This window comes from Triticum dicoccoides, chromosome 3B (assembly GCF_002162155.2).
Source record: "Triticum dicoccoides isolate Atlit2015 ecotype Zavitan chromosome 3B, WEW_v2.0, whole genome shotgun sequence".
Lineage (NCBI taxonomy): Eukaryota > Viridiplantae > Streptophyta > Magnoliopsida > Poales > Poaceae > Triticum > Triticum dicoccoides.
Window position 1 is genome coordinate 322,605,553 of NC_041385.1, and position 24,190 is coordinate 322,629,742.

Sequence of the window (24,190 nt, forward strand, 5' to 3'; positions counted from 1 at the left end):
ACATCGACTTTGGAACCGTTTCCCACGCGCATCGTCACCTCGTCCTTGGCCAGAGTTCGCTTAATCTGTAGTCCCTGTTTTGAGTTGCAAATATTAGCAACAGAACCAGTATCAAATACCTAGGTGCTACTGCGAGCTCTAGTAAGGTACACATCAATAACATGTATATCACATATACCTTTGTTCACCTTGCCATCCTTCTTATCCGCCAAATACTTGGGGCAGTTCCGCTTCCAGTGACCAGTCTGCTTGCAGTAGAAGCACTCAGTCTCAGGTTTAGGTCCAGACTTGGGTTTCTTCTCCTGAGCAGCAACTTGCTTGCTGTTCTTCTTGAAGTTACCCTTTTTATTCCCTTTGCCTTTTTTCTTGAAACTGGTGGTCTTATTGACCATCAACACTTGGTGCTCCTTCTTGATTTCTACCTCCGCAGCTTTTAGCATTGCGAAGAGCTCGGGAATCGTCTTATCCATCCCTTGCATGTTATAGTTCATCACGAAGCTCTTGTAGCTTGGTGGCAGTGATTGAAGAATTCTGTCAATGACGCTATCATCCGGAAGATTAACTCCCAGTTGAATCAAGTGATTATTATACCCAGACATTTTGAGTATATGCTCACTAACAGAACTATTCTCCTCCATCTTGCAGCTTTAGAACTTATTGGAGACTTCATATCTCTCAATCCGGGCATTTGCTTGAAATATTAACTTCAACTCCTGGAACATCTCATATGCTCCATGATGTTCAAAACGTCGTTGAAGTCCCAGTTCTAAGCCGTAAAGCATGGCACACTGAACTATCGAGTAGTCATCAGCTTTGCTCTGCCAGACGTTCATAACATCTGGTGTTGCTCCTGCAGCAGGTTTGGCACCTAGCGGTGCTTCCAGGATGTAATTCTTCTGTGCAGCAATGAGGATAATCCTCAAGTTACGGACCCAGTCCGTGTAATTGCTACCATCATCTTTCAACTTTGCTTTCTCAAGGAACGCATTAAAATTCAACGGAACAACAGCACAGGCCATCTATCTACAATCAACATAGACAAGCAAGATACTATCAGGTACTAAGTTCATGATAAATTTAAGTTCAATTAATCATATTACTTAAGAACTCCCACTTATATAGACATCCCTCTAATCCTCTAAGTGATCACGTGATCCAAATCAACTAAACCATAACCGATCATCACGTGAAATGGAGTAGCTTTCAATGGTGAACATCATTATGTTGATCATATCTACTATATGATTCACGCTTGACCTTTCGGTCTCAGTGTTCCGAGGCCATATCTGCATATGCTAGGCTCGTCAAGTTTAACCTGAGTATTCTGCGTGTGCAAAACTGGCTTGCATCCGTTGTAGATGGACGTAGAGCTTATCACACCCGATCATCACGTGGTGTCTGGGCACGATGAACTTTGGCAACGGTGCATACTCAGGGAGAACACTTTTATCTTGAAATTTTAGTGAGAGATCATCTTATAATGCTACCGTCAATCAAAGCAAGATAAGATGCAAAAAAGATAAACAACACATGCACAATATAAGTGATATGATATGGCCATCATCATCTTGTGCTTGTGATCTCCATCTCCGAAGCACCGTCATGATCACCATCGTCACCGACGCGACACCTTGATCTCCATCGTAGCATCATTGTCGTCTTGCCAACTATTGCTTCTACGACTATCGCTACCGCTTAGTGATAAAGTAAAGCAATTACAGGGCGATTTCATTGCATACAATAAAAGCGACAACCATATGGCTCCTGCCAGTTGTCGATAACTCGGTTACAAAACATGATCATCTCATACAATAAAATATAGCATCATGCCTTGACCATATCACATCACAACATGCCCTGCAAAAACAAGTTAGACGTCCTCTACTTTGTTGTTGCAAGTTTTACGTGGCTACTACGGGCTTAGCAAGAACCGTTCTTACCTATGCATCAAAACCACAACGATAGTTCGTCAAGTTAGTGTTGTTTTAACCTTCTCAAGGACCGGGCGTAGCCACACTCGGTTCAACTAAAGTTGGAGAAACTGACACCCGCCAGCCACCTATGTGCAAAGCACGTCGGTAGAACCAGTCTCGTGTAAGCGTACGTGTAATGTCGGTCCAGGCCGCTCCATCCAACAATACCGCCGAACCAAAGTATGACATGCTGGTAAGCAGTATGACTTGTATCGCCCACAACTCACTTGTGTTCTACTCGTGCATATAACATCTACGCATAAAACCTGGCTCGGATGCCACTATTGGGGAACGTAGTAATTTCAAAAAAAATCCTACGCACACGCAAGATCATGGTGATGCATAACAACGAGAGGGGGAGTGTATCTTCATACCCTTGAAGATCCCTAAGCGGAAGCATTTATCAACGCGGTTGATGTAGTCGTACGTCTTCACGATCCGACCGATCCAAGTACCGAACGCACTGCACCTCCGAGTTCTGCACACGTTCAGCTCGATGACGTCCTCGCCTTCTCGATCCAGCAAGACGGGCGAAGTAGTAGATGAGTTCCGGCAGCACGACGGCGTGGTGACGGTGTTGGTGAAGAACAATCTCCGCAGGGCTTCGCCTAAGCACTACGGAAACTATGACAGAGGATAAACTAGAGGGGACGGGGTTGCCGGCACACGGCTTGGTGTTTCTTGATGTGTCTTTGGTGCTAGCCCTGCCCCTCTATTTATATGTTGAGCCTTGGGGTCGAAACTTGGAGAAAAAGCCTCCACAAAGTCAGTTTCACCCGAAAGGCAAGAGTCCTTCTCAGACTCCAGGGCCAGACGTCAGGGTTCCCGGCGTCTGGACCCAGACGTCAGGGTTCCCGGCGTCTGGACCCAGACGCCAGGGACCCTGGCGTCTGACCCCTGGACTCCGCAAAACTTCCTTTTGCGCTTTCCAAAAACCTTGTGGGCTTTCCCCTTTGGCCCAAATAACGTGTTCTCGTACCCAAACATTTCGAGAAACATCCGGAACTCCTTCCAGTGAATTCCGGAACCCTTCCGGAGATCAAACACTATTATCCCATATATCAAACTTTATCTCCAGACCATTCCGGAGTTCCTCGTCATGTCCATGATCTCATCTGGGACTCCGGACAACATTCGGTCACCAACATACATAACTCATATAATACTATATCGTCAACGAAACGTTAAGCATGCGGACCCTACGGGTTCGAGAACTATGTAGACATGACCGAGACACGTTTCCGGTTAATAACCAATAGCGGGACCTGGATGCCCATATTGGCTCCCACATATTCTACGAAGATCTTTATCGGTCAAACCGCATAACAACATACGTTGTTCCCTTTGTCATCGGTATGTTACTTGCCCGAGATTCGATCGTCGGTATCTCAATACCTAGTTCAATCTCATTACCGACAAGTCTCTTTACTCGTTCCATAATACATCATCCCGCAACTAACTCATTAGTTGCAATGCTTGCAAGACTTCAAGTGATGTGCATTACCGAGTGGGCCCAGAGATACCTCTCCGACAATCGGAGTGACAAATCCTAATCTCGAAATACACCAACCCAACAAGTACCTTCGGAGACACCTGTAGAGCACCTTTATAATCACCCAGTTACGTTGTGACTTTGGTAGCACACAAAGTGTTCCTCCGGTAAACAGGAGTTGCATAATCTCATAGTCATAGGAACATGTATAAGTCATGAAGAAAGCAATAGCAACATACTAAACGATCGAGTGCTAAGCTAACGGAATGGGTCAAGTCAATCACATCATTCTTCTAATGATGTGATCCCGTTAATCAAATGACAACACATGTCTATGGCTAGGAAACATAACCATCTTTGATCAACGAGCTAGTCAAGTAGAGACATACTAGTGACACTCTGTTTGTCTATGTATTATTATGTTTCCGGTTAATACAATTCTAACATGAATAATAAAAATTTATCATGATATAAGGAAATAAATAATAACTTTATTATTGCCTCTAGGGCATATTTCCTTCACTTTCCTGATAATTACTAAGTGCTGCAAATGCTTCATTTGAAGGTTATAGCTACACAGCAATCACAAACATCATTGCCAACTCCTTCGCCAGATAGCTAGTTCCTTGCAGCCTATAGAGATGCCCTGCCCCCCTCCAAGAGTGTAAGCTACTACAACACTTGGCTTGAAGAGAAGGAAGAAAGTGACAAAAAGTAAGGAGAACAAAGCCCCAGGAACTTAGAAGTGAAGAGCTACAAAGGTGGCACATTTTGGACATATTTTGGATAGAAGCAAAGCAGTGTAGGATGTTTTGTTTTGTTAGTTAGGAAACAAGATGGTTTGTAATGAAACCTGATGCTGGGATGTGTCTTTGGGTTTCACACAAACCATGGAAATGTAATGCTATTTCCTACTTTTGTTGCACAACTTCAAGACCTTGTAATGTTGAACCCATCTATCTATCTTTCAAACTACTTCTAAGTTCAATTACTAGTAAAAGAAAGGCCTTGTATATTTCTATTTATTTGTGCTGTCAATGCTAGTAAAAAATGTTGCCAAAGTTCAGAAAAACAAACAAAGTGCTGCCAAATTTTAGTTCAGTTTCATTATCACAGTACATGATCAATATCTGGATACATCAACACTGGATACATCATACTACCACATCACTTCTTAAAACCTACATACACCACTATTGCAATCAGTACAACAAGTGCACTAAGAATACTCTTACAAAGAAAAATGAGCTCATTCATCTTCTTCACTACATCTGCATACACCACAGTCTCAAAAGTGCTCTGCATTGCTCCTGGACATTCCTCTTGCACCTTTGTTTCTTCACTTGCAATGCCACCAGCTGAATCAAAACTGCTCAATCCATGGCTGACGTACCCACCTCTCGCCCAAAAATCAAAATAGTTGTCTAGTCCATCCTCCTAGTAATAATGTTGGCAAGGATTTGGTGGAATCTAACAGAAATGGAGTAACAAAATTCAGGAAAAAAGGAACACAGGAACACAGAAACATCAAATCGATTGGGGCACTTGTAGAAAATCTTACATGGTGTTTGGGGCACTTGTAGAAAATCCTGCCAGGATTTGCCTCCGATTTTGACACAAGACGAATTGTGGTTCGAATGCCGCAGCTAGGGCATGGTACCAACGACAGTAGACCAGCTCGTGCCGGCGATGATATGGGCAGGGAGAAAAGGGCTAATGCCGGAGGTGGAAGAGGCGCTTGGACATCCGTCTTCCTGCGACGCTTCACGGCAGATGAGCTCGCGGCGGCGGACATGGCGGCGACGGTGACGGAGCCAGAGAGAGGGAGAGAGCGAGCAGAAGTCCTAAGGACCGGGGAATGAGGAAAGCATAAACTCTAGGGGCCACATTGCTTAAAATCCCAATCGTGGGAAATCTCCCGCATGGGCCCTCGAGTCGACGTGGCAGCGGTCAAAGCACCACGCGAGCTGGTCAGCGGCGGCCAGACATGATTAGGACATCGCTGACCAACTTAAAAAGATGTGGGACTCAGATATGCATTTTGAAAGAATTACGACCCAAGTGACACTTTCAAAAAAGAATTAGGACCGCGCTTGCATTTTACTCTTTCGAGTGAGCATTTAACGATTTAAGGCTGGTCGTAGTGGGAAGTATCATATACTTGTATCATGCATATGATACTAGCGTATGATACTACATACATAGTGCATAGTATCATAGGTGGTCTTATTTATTGGCATGCATGGCACATAGTAGCATAACATTTGTTATGATACGATATCTACCTATGTTACTATAACTCTTTCTCTTCTCTTTAATTGTCTGCCACATAAGCATGTTGCGAGTCCCAAGTGCATGATACCGCTTAGACTACCCATAATGGGAGTAACGTATGTAGTAACATCATATATATCTAGATAAAATAAATAATGTGGTAAGCAATAAATGAAGAAAGAGAGTAAAGTGGTAACATAACTAGTTACTAGTAATATGTGTAAGAGCATGGTTAATAGTATAGTCAGCCGCCGGCTATAAGCCAGTGTCATGTCATCTACAACTCATCTTATAGCCAACATGTACAATAATAGATCAAAATAGTGTACTACTTTTTTATTATGTGGCCCACCTTTCATTCTCACAAAGTGCCTAGGAGCACGTGCTAGAGCTGGCTATTCACGAAGAGCCCGCTTAACTTCTCTCTCCTCTTCTCTTTCCTCCAACTAAGCAGAAATATACTAGTTTATTCCTTATAGCCCGCTGACTCAGCTCTATTGTACTTGCTCTAACATCATACATATCAAGACAAGATGTGTTTATAGCCTAATAAATGAAATGTTGCATGTTACCATACATATATTTACTCCCCACTATAGAGGTACTACCTCCGTCCGGGTTTATTGATCCCCATTGTATTTCATGCCAAATTTTGACCATAGATTAAACTAACAGAATGTTCACGCATGTCACCAAACATTATATTTTTGAAAATTATGTTCAAATACGAATCCAATAAGATAATATTTCTTGACATGCATTAACATTTTGTTAGTTAAATATTTAATCAAAATTTGACAAACTATAAAAAGGACCTATAAACCAGAACGGACGTAGTAATAATATAGACTAGTAACATAAGTCTATTATGACTAGTCTTATGTTACCCCACTATGGCCGGCCTAACTTACTCGAGGAACATTCTTTTTAGAACACCATCACCCAATTCTTTGTCTATTGCGGGGGTCGGTAAGCAAACGAACACAAAATATTCGCGAAAACGAGAGGGGGCAAAAGGGGAAAGACGACGCCTCAAGGCCGCGAGAAGCGAGGGCGAAGAAAGGCCTCGAGGCAGCTCGTCGATGGTGGTTAGGGTTTCGCAGCCTGCGTCCTCGACCCACTGACGAAGCGACCCGGCGGCAAGAGGCTCCTTCGTCCCCCTAGGCTGCAGGGAGGCTCCCGCTATCTCTGTGGCGGCTCCGGAAGGCGACGGAGGGAACTGCGGCGCGATGGGGGAGCAGCGGGAGGCTTCGGCTTCGGCGGCGGCGGTAGCGCACAGCAGCAACATGCAGGTGAGGTCTCCGAACTTCTCGGTTGCCATACAGGGTCCTCGAAGCTTCTATCGCTGGTTAACTAGATGTGTAGATCCACTTAGCGGCTGGTTGTTAGCCTAACCTGGGTGGGCGTGGTTGCGTGTTGCGATTAACTCGCTGTTGCTTGAATACGTCATGCGGATGGATAGGGGAGGCAGGAAGTTCATTGAAGCAGCACGTGCCCTAGATCCAAGTTTAATGCTTTAGCATCGGGCAGTTTTGTGTTCTATCCAGGGCTGGGTCACTTTATCCCTAACGCGGAAGGGAAGTTACTCTGGTGATGATGGCGACGAGGGAATGGAGGCATTGTATTTCGCTCGGTTCACAGTCTGCTATGTGTCCTGAACTAACTGCATATGCTTAACTGTAGAGTTACTCTGCCTGACGTTCTTCCAGTGAAATTGGTGCTGCTAAGAGAGAAGTTTGGGCCTCGTGTAATTGTCCTAATCTGACTCCCCGGCAGAAAGAATTTGCATCTTTAAACAAAGAGGTTTATTCATTATCTACTGTTGGTATCTGAGACTGAAAACAATGCAACACACAGTCAGTCCTTTCTGTTTGTATCCTAGACTAAAAACAAGGCCACATAGGCCTAGCCATCACCATAGATGCAAATTGCATGTAAGATGAAGGTTCTGGAGAAGTGCGTCTCCACTAGGTTCTGGGACGTTCATATTTGATTTATTACATGGCAAACATTTACTATGGTCTGAATATTTGTAAGTCAATTTTGAGGATCATCATTGTTTGCTTGAGGAATTATCTCAACTAAGCACTGGATGAGGCGTTGCCTTTAAAATCGTTGTTGTCACTGGTTATGTGAGGGAGATTGGGTAGGTTGTAGGGTATCTTATTTCCTACTCCCTCCGTCCCAAAATAAGTTTGTACTAGCTTTAGTACAAAGCTAGTACAAACTTGAGTCACTTATTTTGGGACGGAGGGAGTACTTCCTAGAATGGAAGTATGCACAGTATAGGTAACTCTATACAACTTTAAGGGGCATTTATCTTATTACCTCGTACTATGCCCTAGCTGAATGATACGCATACTCTCATCAATGAACAAGCAATCTTGTAAGAGAAAAGCTGGTAATGTTGGAAAATTGACACCAAGGTCTACTTTACTTTTTATTTTTTCCCATATCTGAAGCTCAAATACTCCCTCCGTCCGGGAATACTTGTCTTCGAAATGGTTGTATCTAGACTTATTTTAGTTATAGATACATCTATTTTATCCATTTCTAGGACAAGTATTTCCGGACGGAGGGAGTACCCGCAAAGTATACCAGCTATCCATGTAGTTCGTGAATAAGGTTGGCTTGGCTGAGGATATCCCTGACTATGTGGTTGGGAGTATCATCTTTCTTTGTTTGGTTGTAAATTGAGAGGTTGTTAGGGGTAGTCAATTTTATGTTGGTTTAGAAGGGTGAGAGATGAATATCTTGTTGTGATGACTTCTTTGCTATGAGATGGTAAGATTATCCTCAACTAATTATACAAAATGTACATCATGGAATAGGTCAACACCACCATCCAAAAAATGCATTGGATTTGTAACTCCATGGTTCAAACATATCCATGAGTACAATTCAATCTAACAAAAATACTGTCTACAACTACATCATACAAGGCATACGTTAGCAGATTAGAAGATGTATTCAGTGGCCAGTTCAAAGATGGTCTTTGCTAATGTCACAGCCAGATGCAAATATGCTACTCGGAAGAATGTCATCCTCAGGTCAGCCTTGACCTGCTCCATGAACTAGGGGTCGCCGGAGGTGTGGAGGCAATTACCCATGCGTCCACACACCACCGGACCTACTCCAGACGCAACTCGATGTGCACCACCGGACCTTGCTCGCCTGAGGCCGTAGACCTACCGCTGCCATACACCGTCGGCCATGAAGCTCTTGCTAGGCTGCACTGGAGGTGAGCCTTACCAGGCAAGGAAAATGCGTCGTTGGCCTTGTCGTACCATCCACTGGTCAGTGTCGGCCTACAGGCATAGCACACGCCGCCAGCCCTGCCATTCCCCACGCCGCAGCTTGCCATCTCCTAGCCGTCTTTGCTCGCATGTGTAGAGCTCAGGAAGGGGAAGGAGAGGAGAAAGCAGATGCACCTTGACCGCGCTGCCACCATTGCTCAAATGTGCCGCCGTCGATCCAAATTGTAGCCGCTGCCGTTGCCTTGTCCGTGAGGAGAGAAAGGAAATTGTGGAGAGGGTGTTCTGTTCGCGAGTGTGAGAACAGAAATGAAAACATTTTGTGGGTCTGAGTCACCACAGCGTGGGTGGTTGCCGCCATCCACCAAAATCTCGCGGCTCGACTGATCCAGCTTTTGAAGGAATATTCCCAGGTATCTGGCTATCGCCGACCTTCTTCACCATCAAACCAAACGAGCGATCCTCATGGATACTTTAAGCAAATGTGCTTTAACTCGTGGATACGGCAAAAAGCCTCCATCCCTCAAACAGTACATTTTACGGGCAGTATCTTTTCCGTTTCAATGTATATTATTGTCACATTATATAAAAAAATATGGTATCAACATCTTGTAATTGTTCCAGCGTGTGAAAGTGTACCGTTTGAGGGATGGAGGCAAATGGGATGATCAGGGCACAGGGCACGTTGCTGTTGACTACATCGAGGTATGAGTCAGTATGTTGCTTTCAACTACCTTAAGGTATGGATCAAGTATGCATGAAAACTTTGTCTTATATATGGTTCTATTCAGTTAAATTGATACTTTGTTCACTGTCTATTTTTTTCTTGTTGCCGGGTAAATTTAGTTTGTCTGTTGTACTTTTGATTTTTTCGTCCAAAATTTGCAAAGCCTAAGAATGGCTGAGCAGCTTATTGTGGCTCCAATCCTTGCTTCCCGAAAGGATTAACCAAGAGCTGCTAGCACTCCTTCCTTGGTTTTACATGGTTTCCAATGTCATTTAAACTATATGAATAAACTCACACAGCTACCGGTGAGTCGTTTTGTCTAGCACAACAAATTGGGTCTATGTTATAGACTTATAGTTACCTGGTACTGTCTCTGTTCGGTTTTATAAGGCTCATATTTTTTTTTGATCATTAATTTGATCAACAAAATATTACCAATATGCTACAAAAAGTATATTATTTGATTCATATTCAAAAGAAGTTTCAAGCGGTATAACTTTTGTGGCATAGAACTCATATTTTGTTGATCAAATTAATGGCCAGTCTTCCTTTGTGTATGGGACCTTTGTGTATGGGACTTATAAACCTGAATGGGAGTATGCTGTTAACACACCTACTGGCGGTGATTTATCGAACAGTAAGCCGTGGTCAATATAGTGTAGATGCATTGTCCTGCTGTATGGCACCATGTTGTTCTGTTAATATGCCATCAGGAAGCTTAGTCATGCTGTTAACACATCTACTGGCGGTGATTTATCGAACAGTAAGCCGTGGTCAATATAGTGTAGATGCATTGTCCTGCTGTATGGCACCATGTTGTTCTGTTAATATGCCATCAGGAAGCTTAGTCATGAGTATCCAGTGTGTAGGCTTCCAATTTGTAAGCTCAGTCATGCATTGTCCTGCTGTATGGCACCATGTTGTTCTGTTAATATGTCCATGTTGTTCTGTTAATATCCAGTTTGTAGGCTTCCATTTTTTTTAATGTTAACTGGGTCAACTGTGGGTTGATTCCAGGGTTCAAAAGAACCTGGTTTGACTGTTTTGGATGAAGAAGACAACGAAACACTGCTTGTCCACAATATTACATCTGAAGATATCTACAGAAAGCAAGAAGGTGAACGATTGCACTCATCTGTTTTGAGCTAACCATTTATATTGTTACATGACGTGCTGTGCCTGTTTTTTTTTATATTAGAAACAATCATCTCATGGAGGGATCCAGAAGCAGCAACAGAATTAGCATTGAGCTTTCAGGAGGCTGCAGGGTGCTCCTACATATGGTAGTTCAAGAAAAGGAACCCTAGTGTAACTATCACTTTTCTTTAATTATTCCTTATTGATGTCTTATTTTGTATTCCTGGTGATTCTCTGCAGGGACAACATCTGTGATATTCAGAGAAACCTTCAGTTTAGTAACCTTGGCGGTGAGTTGCTTAAAGCTTGCTGTTGTTCATATCATTCCTACACTGTTTTACTTTAATGTCCCGCAGGTCTTGAAGTTTGTCCTCGTCCAGCTTCGGAACATCTAGAAGCCTCTAGAGTATTGCATTCACACGGTAGATCCATTTTGCTATATATGTGTTACACTGTAAATATTGCTCTTATTAAATATTTGGAAAACTTGCTCACATATGATTGGAAGCCCTAAAATTTAGTTCATGTATCGCCGCGTTGTACTTGTACCTGTAACCATAGCATTTATGGTATTGTCAATCCAGTCAAAGGTGGAAATACACTTGGCACACTATGTCCTTAAATACCCCGGGGTGCATGTGAGTATAGCATGTGCTCGAGACATCAAGGGCATAAATGAAAAAGAACCCCCCTGTAAGAACTCGTCCGGATGCACAATTACCTGGCGAGCTCCTCTCAGATTGAAGGGTTTGGGTTCAAATCCCTATCTGAAGAGACTTGGTCGGATTACAGGAAAGCCCCCATCCCAGTTTTCTTGGGGCAAAATTCCCAATATTTACAGTCATAGCTCTCCACTGTCAATTCCTGAAGTGTGATCACTGAGAATCCACTAAAGCTTGAGAGCTAGAGCCATCCTACTGTCTTGTCGGGCCACATTTGCCGCGGTCCTTTTGTTTCCCTGGTTTCTTCTCGATTTCTGTTCGTCACACTATTATACATGGAAAGTTCACCTTGTATCCTGACCGTTGCTGACGAACATGCTGTGGCAGACCTTGCTGTGTAGCTTTGCACCTGGTGTTCCCCAGATAGCAGTGTGTTTCTAACTCTGGATTTCCTTGCAGATGAGTCCTTTCGCTCTGTTAACGGTGAACTGAGGGAACTTCCACCTGTTGATTTGTCCAATCTTCCTTTGATTTTGAAGGTCTAACTTTATTTTGTACTCTTCTCATATAAAACTATTGTTATCAGTTTCATCTATCATGTGCAAAGCAACATTTATTCCCTTTTTTCTGGGTTTTAATACTTCACATTCACTTTTCAACAGTTTATTGTGACAGTAGTAACTTGAGTGCTTGTCTTGTATCGTGGGGATAGTTCTTTGCCTGATCATGTTTTAAAGTTCATATTTGATGAATATACATGTCTAGTCTTCAAATCTCGAAGCATTTGCTTGTTGTTCTGGCTTATTGAGTCATCCACTAATGCGGGGGCCAAAGATTTATTTCCTTATCTTCAGATCTAATTGTTGATGTTTGCCATTAGTATTGTTGATATTTACCATAACTGAGAGCAGGACAGTTTGCCTGCCTATTGAAGACATTTTTGATAACACTAATAATACTACCCTCGTTATATTAATCTATCTAATGGTTTACGGTTAGGCTCTTGTATGACCTGTACTTAATGCTGCAAAAAGGTCTATTATACTGTTACAATACCGCTGATGAAAATCTGCAGACTATATTGGAGGGTGGCATTACTGATCAAATGCGCGTGGCCGAGTTGATAACACAAGATGTAAGTATCTAGTCTTTGGGTGTGGCATGGTCCCATGTACCATATATTTTTGCTCTCATTAGCTAGTGTACCAATTTCCTTGGTAGAACAAACATTTCATTTAATCATTAACGCGGAACTCATCTTTGCTCCCTCAGAAGAATTGCGGGGTTGGGAAGCCCACCTGCTCTGAGAAAATCCTATAAAGGGATTAGTGATTAGTCTGCTCCCTTCTTGGGTTGATTAAAATGAAAATTGAAATCACCTCTTCTTGTGTTACATGACTATTTGTTTCGGAGACCTCTTTGTGCTGTGCCCGGCATTTTTATTACATATCAACTACACTGCTTTACCTGTTTAAAGAGCACTTTTGGCGCAATTGTAGCAGCTATTTTTTTTTTGGTATGCCCTCATTTGCTCCATTTGTTGTTAGGTGTCTACCAATGGAAGTGACCGTGTTTGAGATTTAAGATGAAATGATTTCACCTGAAGTTCTTTCAGAATAATTTGTATGATGATCTGTTCTGCAGATGATTCTTGCACAGCAGATCCCGAGGGACTTTCTGATTTATCGTCTAAGCAATATTTTGATGTAGGAACTGGTGTTTTGGATCCGCTTTATTCCATTTATATACAGATGTTTGCTTGAGAGTCTTCTTTCTGATTTGTTTTCACAAGATAACTTTGTTGGACATCAGTTAGATAGAAAATGCAATGTTGATCTACTGGGTAATTTAAGATGTTACCTTCAGTTGCGCCATCATGGATTCATAATGCTCCATGATGGTGGAATGACTTTTTGCTACTTAGCTACCTTACATGTCCTAATAAGGATTGGTTAATAACTAATCCATGCTTCCTTATTGCTGACATTGATTGCTATTCGTCTACGTCAATAACATTAGCCTGAAATGTATCAGAATTCAGAACATAAAATCTAAAAGAAACATTATGAGATGCGTGAAAATGATAATTCATTCTCTCTTTCTCGGATATGATTATTCGCAGTCCAACATGAAGTCTTACACTAATCAAGTTACAAATTCTCATTGTTTCAGCGTGATTTTTTCCCCAAGCTGCTGGATATTTTTAGAATGTGTGAGGATTTAGAGAATTTAGATGATCTCCACATGATATTCAAATTAGTCAGGGGAATCAGTAAGTACATTTCAGTATTGGAATGCGTTCGGTAGAATATTTCCGACTGTTATTTATTGTCATTTTCATTGTGCAGTATTGCTGAACAGCCCATCGATCTTTGATAAGATATTCTCTGATGAGCTTATTCTTGACATCATAGGCGCCCTTGAATGTATGATTTCTCCTCCAGTCCTTTGTTTCTTCCTGTTTCTCCCATAACCTCTACATATCTTGAAATTATATACGATTGGTTTTGATTGATAGCCTGTGAGGTTGCTTCAATTTTTTCTACTAATTTTAGTGAATTTAATAACTTGTACAGATGATCCAGAGGTTGCTAAAGTGCAAAAGCATCGCATTTTTCTGAAGGATCATGTAGTTTTCAAAGAGGTGTGTTGATCTTTATACTCCTTACGACCTTGAATAATAAATATTTAGTAAAAGCTTTTTCTTTCTACAGGCCATACCTATTAAAAATATTTCTGTGGTTTCAAGGATACATCAAACGTACAGAATAGGGTATCTAAAGGTCAGTCACATTTCTTACTTGATTTGTTACATGATGGAATTTTGTGGAAACTTGATACTGCTTTGCTTTGCGTGTTTAAAATTGTGCTCATTTTGGTATCTGCAGGATGTTATATTACCCAGAATATTAGATGATGCCACTCTGGCTAGTCTTAACACGATGATACACACGAACAATGCTGCTGTTAGTATTTCAGCCTTCACGTACTGTTGACGTGTCCTCATCAATTTCTTTATTCTTTGTCACATACAAGTGAATAATCTGTTTGTAGGTTATTTCCTTACTGAAGGATGATGCTTGCTTTATCCAAGACTTATTCTCTAGGATGAGATCACCAAATATTTCTATGGAATTGAAAAGAGAATTGGTGAGACATTCTTCTTATCTTTTGTTAGACGAGTTTATGGTTTGATCACATTAAGTATCCTTTTCATTATCAAATCTGTTTATTGATAGAGATTATTATCAATTCCTTCACATTGTGTCATTGCTACAAAGGAATTTAGTTTGGGTACTGTAGAATGTAGCTGACTGAGGCCCAGTTCTTTTGCAGGATTCTCCCAGAATCTGCCCCTCTCTAGCTTCTTCTAGATTCTTTGACCCCCTTTTGTTTTACAATCCTACCTTATTAGACCCTAACTAGATAGGATTGTAAAACAAATGGGGCTCAAAGATTCTGGGAGAATCTGGGTAGGGGTCAGATTCTGGGAGAATCTGCCAAAAGAACTGGGCCTGATACGATTTTCCCCGTGAGTTAGAGGAATATCATATTAGAGGTGCATGTGATTATGAAGGACCAAAATCTGTTTTTGTGAGCTTTGTTGATGCATTGGTGATTTTTCTCAATAGTGGGAGCTTAGTTGGCAGCTTGTTAAATTTGATAGTCATCTAGACTATTTCATTTTCTGCAGGATGTTGGAGTTTCTGTGTCCTGCGTAGTATTTAGAGAAATTCAGATATATGCCACTGTGATGTGTGGTTTAATATGTGGTCTGGGGCTCAGCTCAATGCCATTTTAAGAACTACATCATTTCCGTTCTGTTCTGTTTTCAGGTTGAGATGATCCAGATGATAATTGCTTTTACATGCATATAGCTGTTGCAGTTACTGGAATGTGGAGAAGTTACTAATGCTCCGCGTTTGACAATGGTGTTTCTGGTGCTTGCAGGTCCTGTTCTTGCATGAGTTCTGCACTCTTAGTAAGAGTTTGCCGCTTGTACAACAACTACGACTGTTTCGGTATATACTTGTTTTCTTTCTTCTTTTTCGTCCTATGCCCTCTAGCTAGACCACGCAAGCCATAATAACACATCACAGACTCCAGACGTGCCAAAATTTCAAATATGCAAACTGTGATGCATGGCTATTAACTAAAACTCTTGTTTCACTGTGTGGTTTGCTGTACGCAGCTCAAACCAGAGGATAGTTATGCCAATATCATACGTAGCTGAGTCCCTGGTTAAGTTCTTCGTAAGCTTCTGGTTTTCAATTCAATGAGCACACTGCACCTGCTCATTGCATGCCACTGTAAAAATTTCTGATGTACTGCTATAATGATCAGTACTACTGCACAGGAGGATATCTGGACTTGCACATCAGTAGGGGATTGGGAGGAAACTAAGAGGTTAGAGGATGAATGGAGGAGTGGATGGGATTAGACAGACTAATGTCACATTGCTTATGAATTCGGTTGTTTTTAACTATTACTCAAATGGGGAGGGCAGTCTGTCCTTGTGTGTCGTAGTATTTGTCTTAACTTGCCTAGTTAAGATAAATGTTTATTGTGTTACTTATGCATATAGGCTGTACCTGTAAACATACTGCATCATGCAACAGTACTGGATCTTTGACAACTGTTTGACTTTGCTTGAGTAAGATGTGCTTATAAACAAGACATCTGCCGCTGCTTTGGTGTCTGAAGTTTTAACCCTCTTATCCTGTCTTCTTTTGCAATAGAACATATGATACTGCCTTCCAAAAAAAAAAACATATGATACTGGTATGCCTGAGGTGGTGGTGCCATATGCACTCTTTGGCATCCCAATGCTTTACTTTGCTGCCTTTTAGCTTCAGATTTTGCTAAAGGATATCTTGTAATTTGGTACACTTAGGCGTCAGGGCACTCCCAGGTAGCAAAGCGTCGAGCTCGACTTAGACAGCAGAGGAAGGCGTCTGCCTTAGTCGCTAGGGCATCCAAGTCGTCCGCCCTTAGGAGAGAGAGGGAGGGAGGGAGGGTGGGAGGAGAGGCAGATTTGGGAGGGAACAGATGCGTTGACGAGAGAAAACAGAGGCAGGGAAGGGAAGTAGCAGACGGAGGGGATGGAAGCAAGGGGTGGCAGGGAGAAGAAAGAGGAGGAAGGAGAGAGACGACTGGAGAGGAGGCCGTCGAATCTTCACTTTGCAGTCGCCCGCCGCCGCCAAAGGTCCCGGGAGGAGAGGGAGGGAGAAGAGAGGCAGATTTGGGAGGAAACAGTGTGGGGAGCAAGGGATGGCAGGGAGAAGAGAGAGGAGGAGGGAGAGAGAGACTCTGGAGTCTCTCCCTGCCTCTGTTTTCTCTCGTCTCCGCATCTGTTTCCTCCCAAATCTGCTTCTCCACCCACAAGGCCGTAGCACCACCGCTTCTCTCCTTCGCCATGTTTGATCTGGTTGCTCTACTGATTGGCTCTTCTCTTTTTTCTCTGGCGGCTGATTGACCCTTCTCCTAGTGTCGCTGCAGTAGCCAAGTGTGCCTGCTCTGATGGATCCTGTGGCTGGTAATGCTTAGGATCTATCGAGATGATCTTAGGAGAAGAGCTACATGCAATGATCCAGCTTGGAAGTATGGGTTCTGGCCAGATTTAGAGAGGAAAGATTTACTACACTTATTGATGCTAGCTGTTAAATCTCCTAATTGGCTGCCATATTATATATGTATGTGTCTAAGGCGTCGCCTCACCTTACGCTTTAAGCGCTTAAAAGGTGAGGCCCCCCAACCCCACCCCCACCCAGCGCCTTATCTCGAATCGCCGCCTTAAAAACATTGCTTCCAATCCGTTTTCACAGCTATTACGTCCTGGGCAAGAACTCTAGATGAGAGGGGGGTGAGGGTGGGCAGGGAGGAAGATTGCCTTGCTGCTTCTCAAAATAGAGTGGGAGGTAAAGAGCGTGCGAGCATCTTACCTTGCTGCTGCTTAAGAGGGGGAGGCGAGGAAGCCGGCGAGCAGCTACTGAAGGAGCACTGAAGCTTACCTGGCTGCTGCATGAGACGGTGAGGAAGTAGAAGCGCAGCACTACAGGAGCACGCTGCCGGCCTGCCACCATTGCCCCTACCAGGTGAGCTGCCGCCACGCTGGATGAGCCGCCAGCTAGGTCGGGAGGGCTGGGACGGAATGGATTAACTGAGAGGTATCGGGCCTAGGGTTGGAAGATAGCTGGGCTGGGCCGTAACAGAGTCGATTCTGGGAGTATGCATCATGCATCAGTACTAAACAGTTATTTTTGTTGTTTAAATGTCGGATACACATAGGATATATCGTCGTGCATCAGTACTAAACAGTTATTTTTGTTGTTTAAATGTCGGATACACATAGGATATATCGGAAGAGCACCCTTACCGGATACAGATCCGTTACTTGCCCGGCGTATCCGTGTTTTTGAGATGTTTTGTAATGTTCTCTGTGCATGCGCGGCCATTCTCTATAATAGAATGCACAGACCTATCCATTCCTCTAATCAATTTTGAAGGATGAAGCTGCTGCTTTTTTTCTCTTTTCAAAATGTTACTTCCTGCAAACTTTTATTGAACTGTAGGACTTGCTGCTATAAATTCATTAGCTAACTATTTATTTTCTTCAGGGATCTTTCAGGTGAAGGTGTATTTGAAATTGTATCTGATGTGTTGCAGAGTCAAGACAGAAAAATTGTTTCGGCTGGGTACTTATGAAGCGCCGAATCACCCTCTCATTGTTGATGCAGCCTTTTCTCTTCTAAACTCTTTGCATTTCATTTGACAATTGCAGGACGGATATCGTTATTCTTTTTCTTAATCAGGACCCTAACCTATTGAGGTCATATATTGTCCAGCAAGAAGGAAATTCTCTTCTTGGACTTTTGGTAAGTTGCTGTTACTTTGAGGTCTGCAGTACTGTATGCAGTAATTAATATGCTCAGGGTGTTTATGACCTTATGAACAATGGTGAAAAGTTAAATAAGAAACTTGTCATCTCAGCTCCCAGATTACCAAGCCGGCAATTTTGCTACTTCTGATGCCATGCCACTTGAAACCAGTGATTTCAGGCTAAGGGGGTATTTCTTTCAAGTCCGAGGGTGTAGACTAAATGGTTTTGAATTCGAGGGTGAATTAATAGGTTTAGGCGATACTTAAAGGGTGTAAATTGATATTTTTTAAAGAATAGGCTTTAGATCAGGTATGCATGTCCAATATACCATTTGTAAGTACGGATCTTGTTTTTGTTCCAGAAAATTCACCAAACATCTTTGTGATTTGATCATATTAGCATTCTTTTTATCATCGACAGTTTAACCACATCGCTATCTTTTCTAGAATATATGTTTTTTACTTAACACTTTAAAGGCTAATCACTAAATTTCAGGTTAAAGGAATGGTAACTGACTTTGGTGAGCAAATGCACTGTCAATTTCTGGAAATCCTCCGTATATTAATGGATTCTTTCACTATGTCTGGAGCACATGTAAGTTACTTTTTTGGCCAAAATAGGTTTAAGAAGTTGTATGCTATCTTTACCCCTCAAATTTCACTTAAAGATTCTCATCTGAAGTAGAAAAGTTTATCTACAGACAGCATATTTCTTGTACGAGCATCACCACTTGCCAATGTTCTGAGGCAGTGACTTTCGTCTGAAGTGTCCCTCAAGTTTCTATGTTATCTGAAGTTGATGCTTTACATCTTTGTTGTTATGTTCAGTTCTTTTTAGATGTAGTTTGCTGTCATTCTTCCGCATCTGCTCGCCTTGATGTCGGCTCCAAGATGTCCAAAATCTGTACCTGTTTTTAACTAGGCTCAGTTGGTACTTACTCTTCTTTCCCCTTGGTGCAGAGAGACGTAATTATTGAGATTTTCTATGAAAGGCACCTTGACTATTTGGTTGATGTAATAGCATCCTCTTGTCCTTCGAGGAGTGCTACCCGAACATCACCTAACTCAGCTGTCGTTGGTGGAAACACTGAAGAGCATCGTATCAAGCCAGAAATTCTGTTAAATGTCTGCGAACTATTATGCTTTTGTGTAGTCCATCATCCCTATAGAATTAAGTAATGCCCCATCCAACTTTCTTTCAACAACATACTACTGCTGTTCACTTATCGTACACCTGCTAAATGAGTATAATCTTGTAGGTGCAACTTCCTTATGAACAATGCGATAGAGAAAATCCTTACCATGACTCGACGAAGTGAGAAGTTTTTGGTTGTTGCAGCTGTCAGGTTTATGCGCACTATTATATCCAGAAATGTGGGTAACGAAGTTTTTTCTTGATTTCCTTTTGTGTTACTTGGGTTGTTGACGGCAGCAACTATTGGTAAATTGGAAGTTCCCTTAAGTTTACAAACTTTTGATATATCCGTGGCATAGCGGGATCTTTTGATCTAGTAGTTCAAATACTTCTGTTTGGTACCTTGAGCAATTTGTATTGCTGCTTGATGCATCATACATCTGACTCGTCCAGCAAAGATTATAGTGACTGGGTGTGCTTCACCTTTTGCTACATATTATTTGTCATACTGTCGTCACATGTTTGCAATCCACGGACATGAAATAATTGTTCTCAAGGTTTGCATTTTACCTTTATTATGTATAAAATGGGGCAATGGGCTGTGTGTCAAACTGTACTATTTTGTGTAGCGAGTCAAGCGCAAGCTTCTTGATATCTATTTTAATACCACTTGGTATTTTCTTTCTAGGATGAACATCTTATTCGCCATGTTGTCAAGTTTAACTTGTTGAAACCAATAATTGACGCCTTTGTGGAAAATGGGGATAGATATAACATGCTACAATCCGGAGTACTCGAACTGTTGGAACACATACGGAAGGTACATTTTTCGAAACTTCTCGGAATAACTATGAATAGTAGCTTACTCATTGGATTTCTTCTTGTGCAGGAAAATCTAAAACCTCTTGTTATTTATGTTACCGAGTCTTTCTCAGATCAACTTATGAAGTTTGAACACTTTGGGAGCATTCAGGCCTTCAAACTCAAGTATCAACAGGTTGACCATCTTCTTGTGCACCGCTGCATCTTGTTTTGACGATAGACTGGGTATCTCACCACTGTGTCATGGAAAAAGAAGATGACAAGTGTACAAACCCCTAAGAATTATGAACTAAAAATTTGAAGAAAACTGGCCAAGATTTAATTTGATGTTTTCGTATGTTACTTTTTCCCATGTGTGTGGTTGTTAAGGATGCAAATCCAACAAATTGCTCGAACCAATATGGCAAATCCAGCAGGTTGAACAAACAAGCTCTACTATAAACTAATAAACCATGAAAACCATTCAAGTTGAGCTTGTAGATAATTCCTCCCCACTATGTTACTACTAGTATTTGTATTTGCATCAAGTCTCTTTTCATTTTGTTGTTGCAAGTACTTGGAGAGTGCCGATATGAAATTAAGTGCTAGTGTGCCTGACATGAGAAAGAAGGCAGAAGGAAGAGGTCTTGAGAAGGAAGAGGAAGATTATTTCAACGAGAGGTATTCTGTGTTTTGTTTTGTCATTGATTGCTTATTTTGTTTGCAATATAGCTTTGCAGAATGTGCCATAAATGATGGTGCAATTTTTTGCTCCTAGTGACGAGGAAGATTCAGTAAGGCGGACTAAACATGCACACGGTGAACATAATGAAGAAAGCAAGGATGATGTAGCCAATGGAAGCGAAACTGATGACATATCCTCAAGGTATATTCTCTTCATACACAGTTTAACGGACTGTCGGTTACGTGACAAAAAAACTTGCTGTCGGTTCCCATAGTGTTTTCTATTGTTGCATCAATTAGAAAATCTGGACTAATATTATCATGAAGATTTTGATTTTTTTTTCTCAGGCGATGTAATTTATTTTGTTGATGCTGTTTTGTCATTTTTTGCCCATCTTTGCAGGCCTAAATCTGGTGGGCTTGTGGACTATGCCGATGACGACGACGAGGATTTCAATCCGCCACCCAAGGAGCCTGATAGGCCTGTGGATGACGATGAGCTCTTAACTATATCCACAGTGAAGCGGAAATTAGTGAACCCGGGGGATGGCAAACATGCAGATGGGGAAGTTCGCAAGAGACAAAAGATTGAAACAAGGATTACTTGTGCCAAGATTTCTGCTTTGACTAATCTGGCTAGCAAACACAAGGATACACTTGCCTCAAGCTCGCCAAGTTGCGAGGCCAATGGTGTTTTGGGGGAGCATGCTACACATTCTGATGAGCATCAACATTCCACAGACACTGCAGAAACCTCACGGCAAGTTGGCGGTGATTGTATCAAAGCAATGGGCAGTTTGTCTAGTGAGAAGGCTGTAAATACCACCAAAACAAACGATTCAGAGCCCTATTCAGTGAGATGACAAATTGACAGCTCTTCTCCACACTGGCTTGCCCCAGGATTCGACCGATCAATGCTTGCCAACCGATCAATGCTTGCCAACAGGAACAACATGTTTTTGGCTCTGGAGAAGGCTGAATCTATTAATCTCAAATCCAGAAGCATGAGTCGAGGTGATGTAAACCGCACTTCTCTGTAAATCTTGAATGAAATTGCAGCTACCATCACAGCCTGTAAAGTAATTCTTCCAGAAGGAAAGATATGAAACTGAGAATTGGCATGCCTTTCGGTTCAGCATTAATCGAGTCTTGCTCTCTCTCTCTCTCTATATATATATATATATATATCTCTTTCTCTCTATATAGAGAGAGCAGTGAATATATGAAACTGAGAATTGGCATGCACTTTCTCCCGTTTTCTTTCTAGGATCATTGGCTGAGATGTTGATGTTGTAAAACAAGTGGGCAAGAATAGTTTCAGTTGAGAGTGATATTATCCATATCTTACAGTTGTAATTTGTCGATTAGTAGTTTTGGCTGGATATACTTTGACTTGGATGAGTAATTAATTTATATGATAGAATAATTTATTCAAAATGTTGAACAAGAGTAATTTTGAATGAATATATGGGCCATGTCTTTCAGTCTGGGATTTGTACACAGTAGAAGATTATGATTATAGTTTCAAATGGAATGTTTGTTGTTAACCTTGCAAATTTAAGCTTGTGTTCTGAACTTCTCTGGTTTATGCCTTTGTTATGAACCTTACAAATTTACTAAACATCTTGCAAATTAGCCTGGTCATTGTGTGATGCTTGCTCATACCTTTGTGATAGTGGTTAGGGGTTGGTGTAATCTCTAAACATTTTTTATTAGATAGAACGAACAAATAAATACTCCCTTTGTTTATTCTATACATGGGATGAATAGCAGGAAGGACACCGATAACACCCGAATGTTCGGGGTGGAGAGGTGCCAGCCCGAACCTTTCGTTCGATCCAGAAGTGGGGACCGAACGAACAATCTGGTTAGTTACAATCTTCCTTCCCTCCGAACGACGTTTTTTTTCTGAGACATTCCCTCCGAACGACGTGTTGCCCCTCCACACTGATCGCAAGCAGACTAGCCCAATGGCCTCAAGTAGGCCCAAAAAACTACTGCCCTCTCCCAAAAAATATAGAACCACAAAAAAGGCCTATGTTGCCTAAAAAAAACAAAAAAGGCCTTGACCAAAGAAAAACACTCCACGAAAAGAACTCAAAAGATCCATACTACACGGCAAAAAAGTTGCCATGCTCTAATGAACAGAACTGCCATATATTTATGAAAAAAAGGTTATATTACAGAAAAGTTCATGGGTTGCTATGATTTCAAACACACTTCATGACACTTTTAAGTGTTGCAACCAACAAAAGTAAAGGACCCCGATATGTACCGATCGTTCGGTATGGGAGATTCCCACCCTGAGCGAGTCGTTCGCTACAGGCGAGGGTATAGATCGAACAATGAGGTTCGGGATGAGAGGAGCCCCAGCCCGAACCCCCATCATCGCTCTGCTGCTCCAGTAAATCCCATTATGGCCCAATTTAGACCGTGACTAAAAAAAAGCATATTTTGAGGTGTGAAGAAAGCCCAGATTTTGCCATGCTATGAAAACAAATTGCCATTAAAATGAAAAAAAATGAGAACTGAAAAATCCTAGTGATGCAAAACAAAAAATGCCATTCGTCTTTAATAAAACAAAATTTGCCATGGACAAAAACAACTTTGTTTATGCAATGGCACGTAAAGAAAAAAATGTCATGGCAATTTGCATTGTAAGTAAAAATCCCTCAAAAAAAAGATGAAAGTGAAACTTACCATGTTGCCATGTCGATATAGGTAATATAGCCATGGAAATAAATGTAAATTTGCCATGGCAAAAATAAAGAGTAAATTGCCATGGCAATAAACGTTAAAAATTGCCAAGGCGATTTAACTAAATTTGCCATGGCAATATTGGTAATTTTGCCATGGCAAAATAATGTGGAAGTTCCATGGCAAATCGAGAATAAAAAATTTACATGGCAATAATAGTTAAATATTTGCCATGTCGATATAGGTAATTTAGCCATGGAAAAAAGTTGTAAAATTGCCTTGGCGAATAAAAGTAAAAAAGAATGCCATGTCAATAAAAGTTAAAACTTGCCATGCGATTTAGCTAAATTTGCCATGCCAATTAAGGGTAAAAACCATCTTCTAAAATGGTGTTGTGAGAAAAACATCCAAACTTGCCATGGCAACACATCTTAAGTTGCCATGGCAGGTGCAACACATTTGAAGTCGCCGTAGT

General features: G+C 41.6%; 1 protein-coding gene and 1 long non-coding RNA gene across 2 annotated transcripts; both read left to right on the top strand.

The window, feature by feature from the left end:
* Positions 1-6,723: 6,723 nt before the first annotated feature.
* LOC119275984 (serine/threonine-protein phosphatase 4 regulatory subunit 3B-like) lies at positions 6,724-22,374 on the top strand. The gene is made up of 25 exons (XM_037556923.1): positions 6,724-7,031; positions 9,618-9,698; positions 10,738-10,837; positions 10,919-11,003; positions 11,098-11,147; positions 11,214-11,279; positions 11,979-12,058; positions 12,595-12,654; positions 13,692-13,791; positions 13,868-13,945; positions 14,096-14,163; positions 14,234-14,302; positions 14,408-14,485; positions 14,574-14,669; positions 15,471-15,541; positions 18,137-18,214; positions 18,301-18,394; positions 18,895-18,993; positions 19,359-19,573; positions 19,658-19,772; positions 20,222-20,353; positions 20,423-20,530; positions 20,909-21,015; positions 21,113-21,220; positions 21,422-22,374. The coding sequence occupies exons 1-25, from the start codon at positions 6,969-6,971 to the stop codon at positions 21,879-21,881; spliced, it is 2,661 nt and encodes an 886-aa protein (XP_037412820.1). The 5' UTR covers positions 6,724-6,968; the 3' UTR covers positions 21,882-22,374.
* Positions 15,548-16,446, top strand: LOC119275985. Its single transcript, XR_005136138.1, has 2 exons — positions 15,548-15,772; positions 15,877-16,446. It is a non-coding gene; the product is annotated as an uncharacterized LOC119275985 (long non-coding RNA).
* Positions 22,375-24,190: the final 1,816 nt, after the last annotated feature.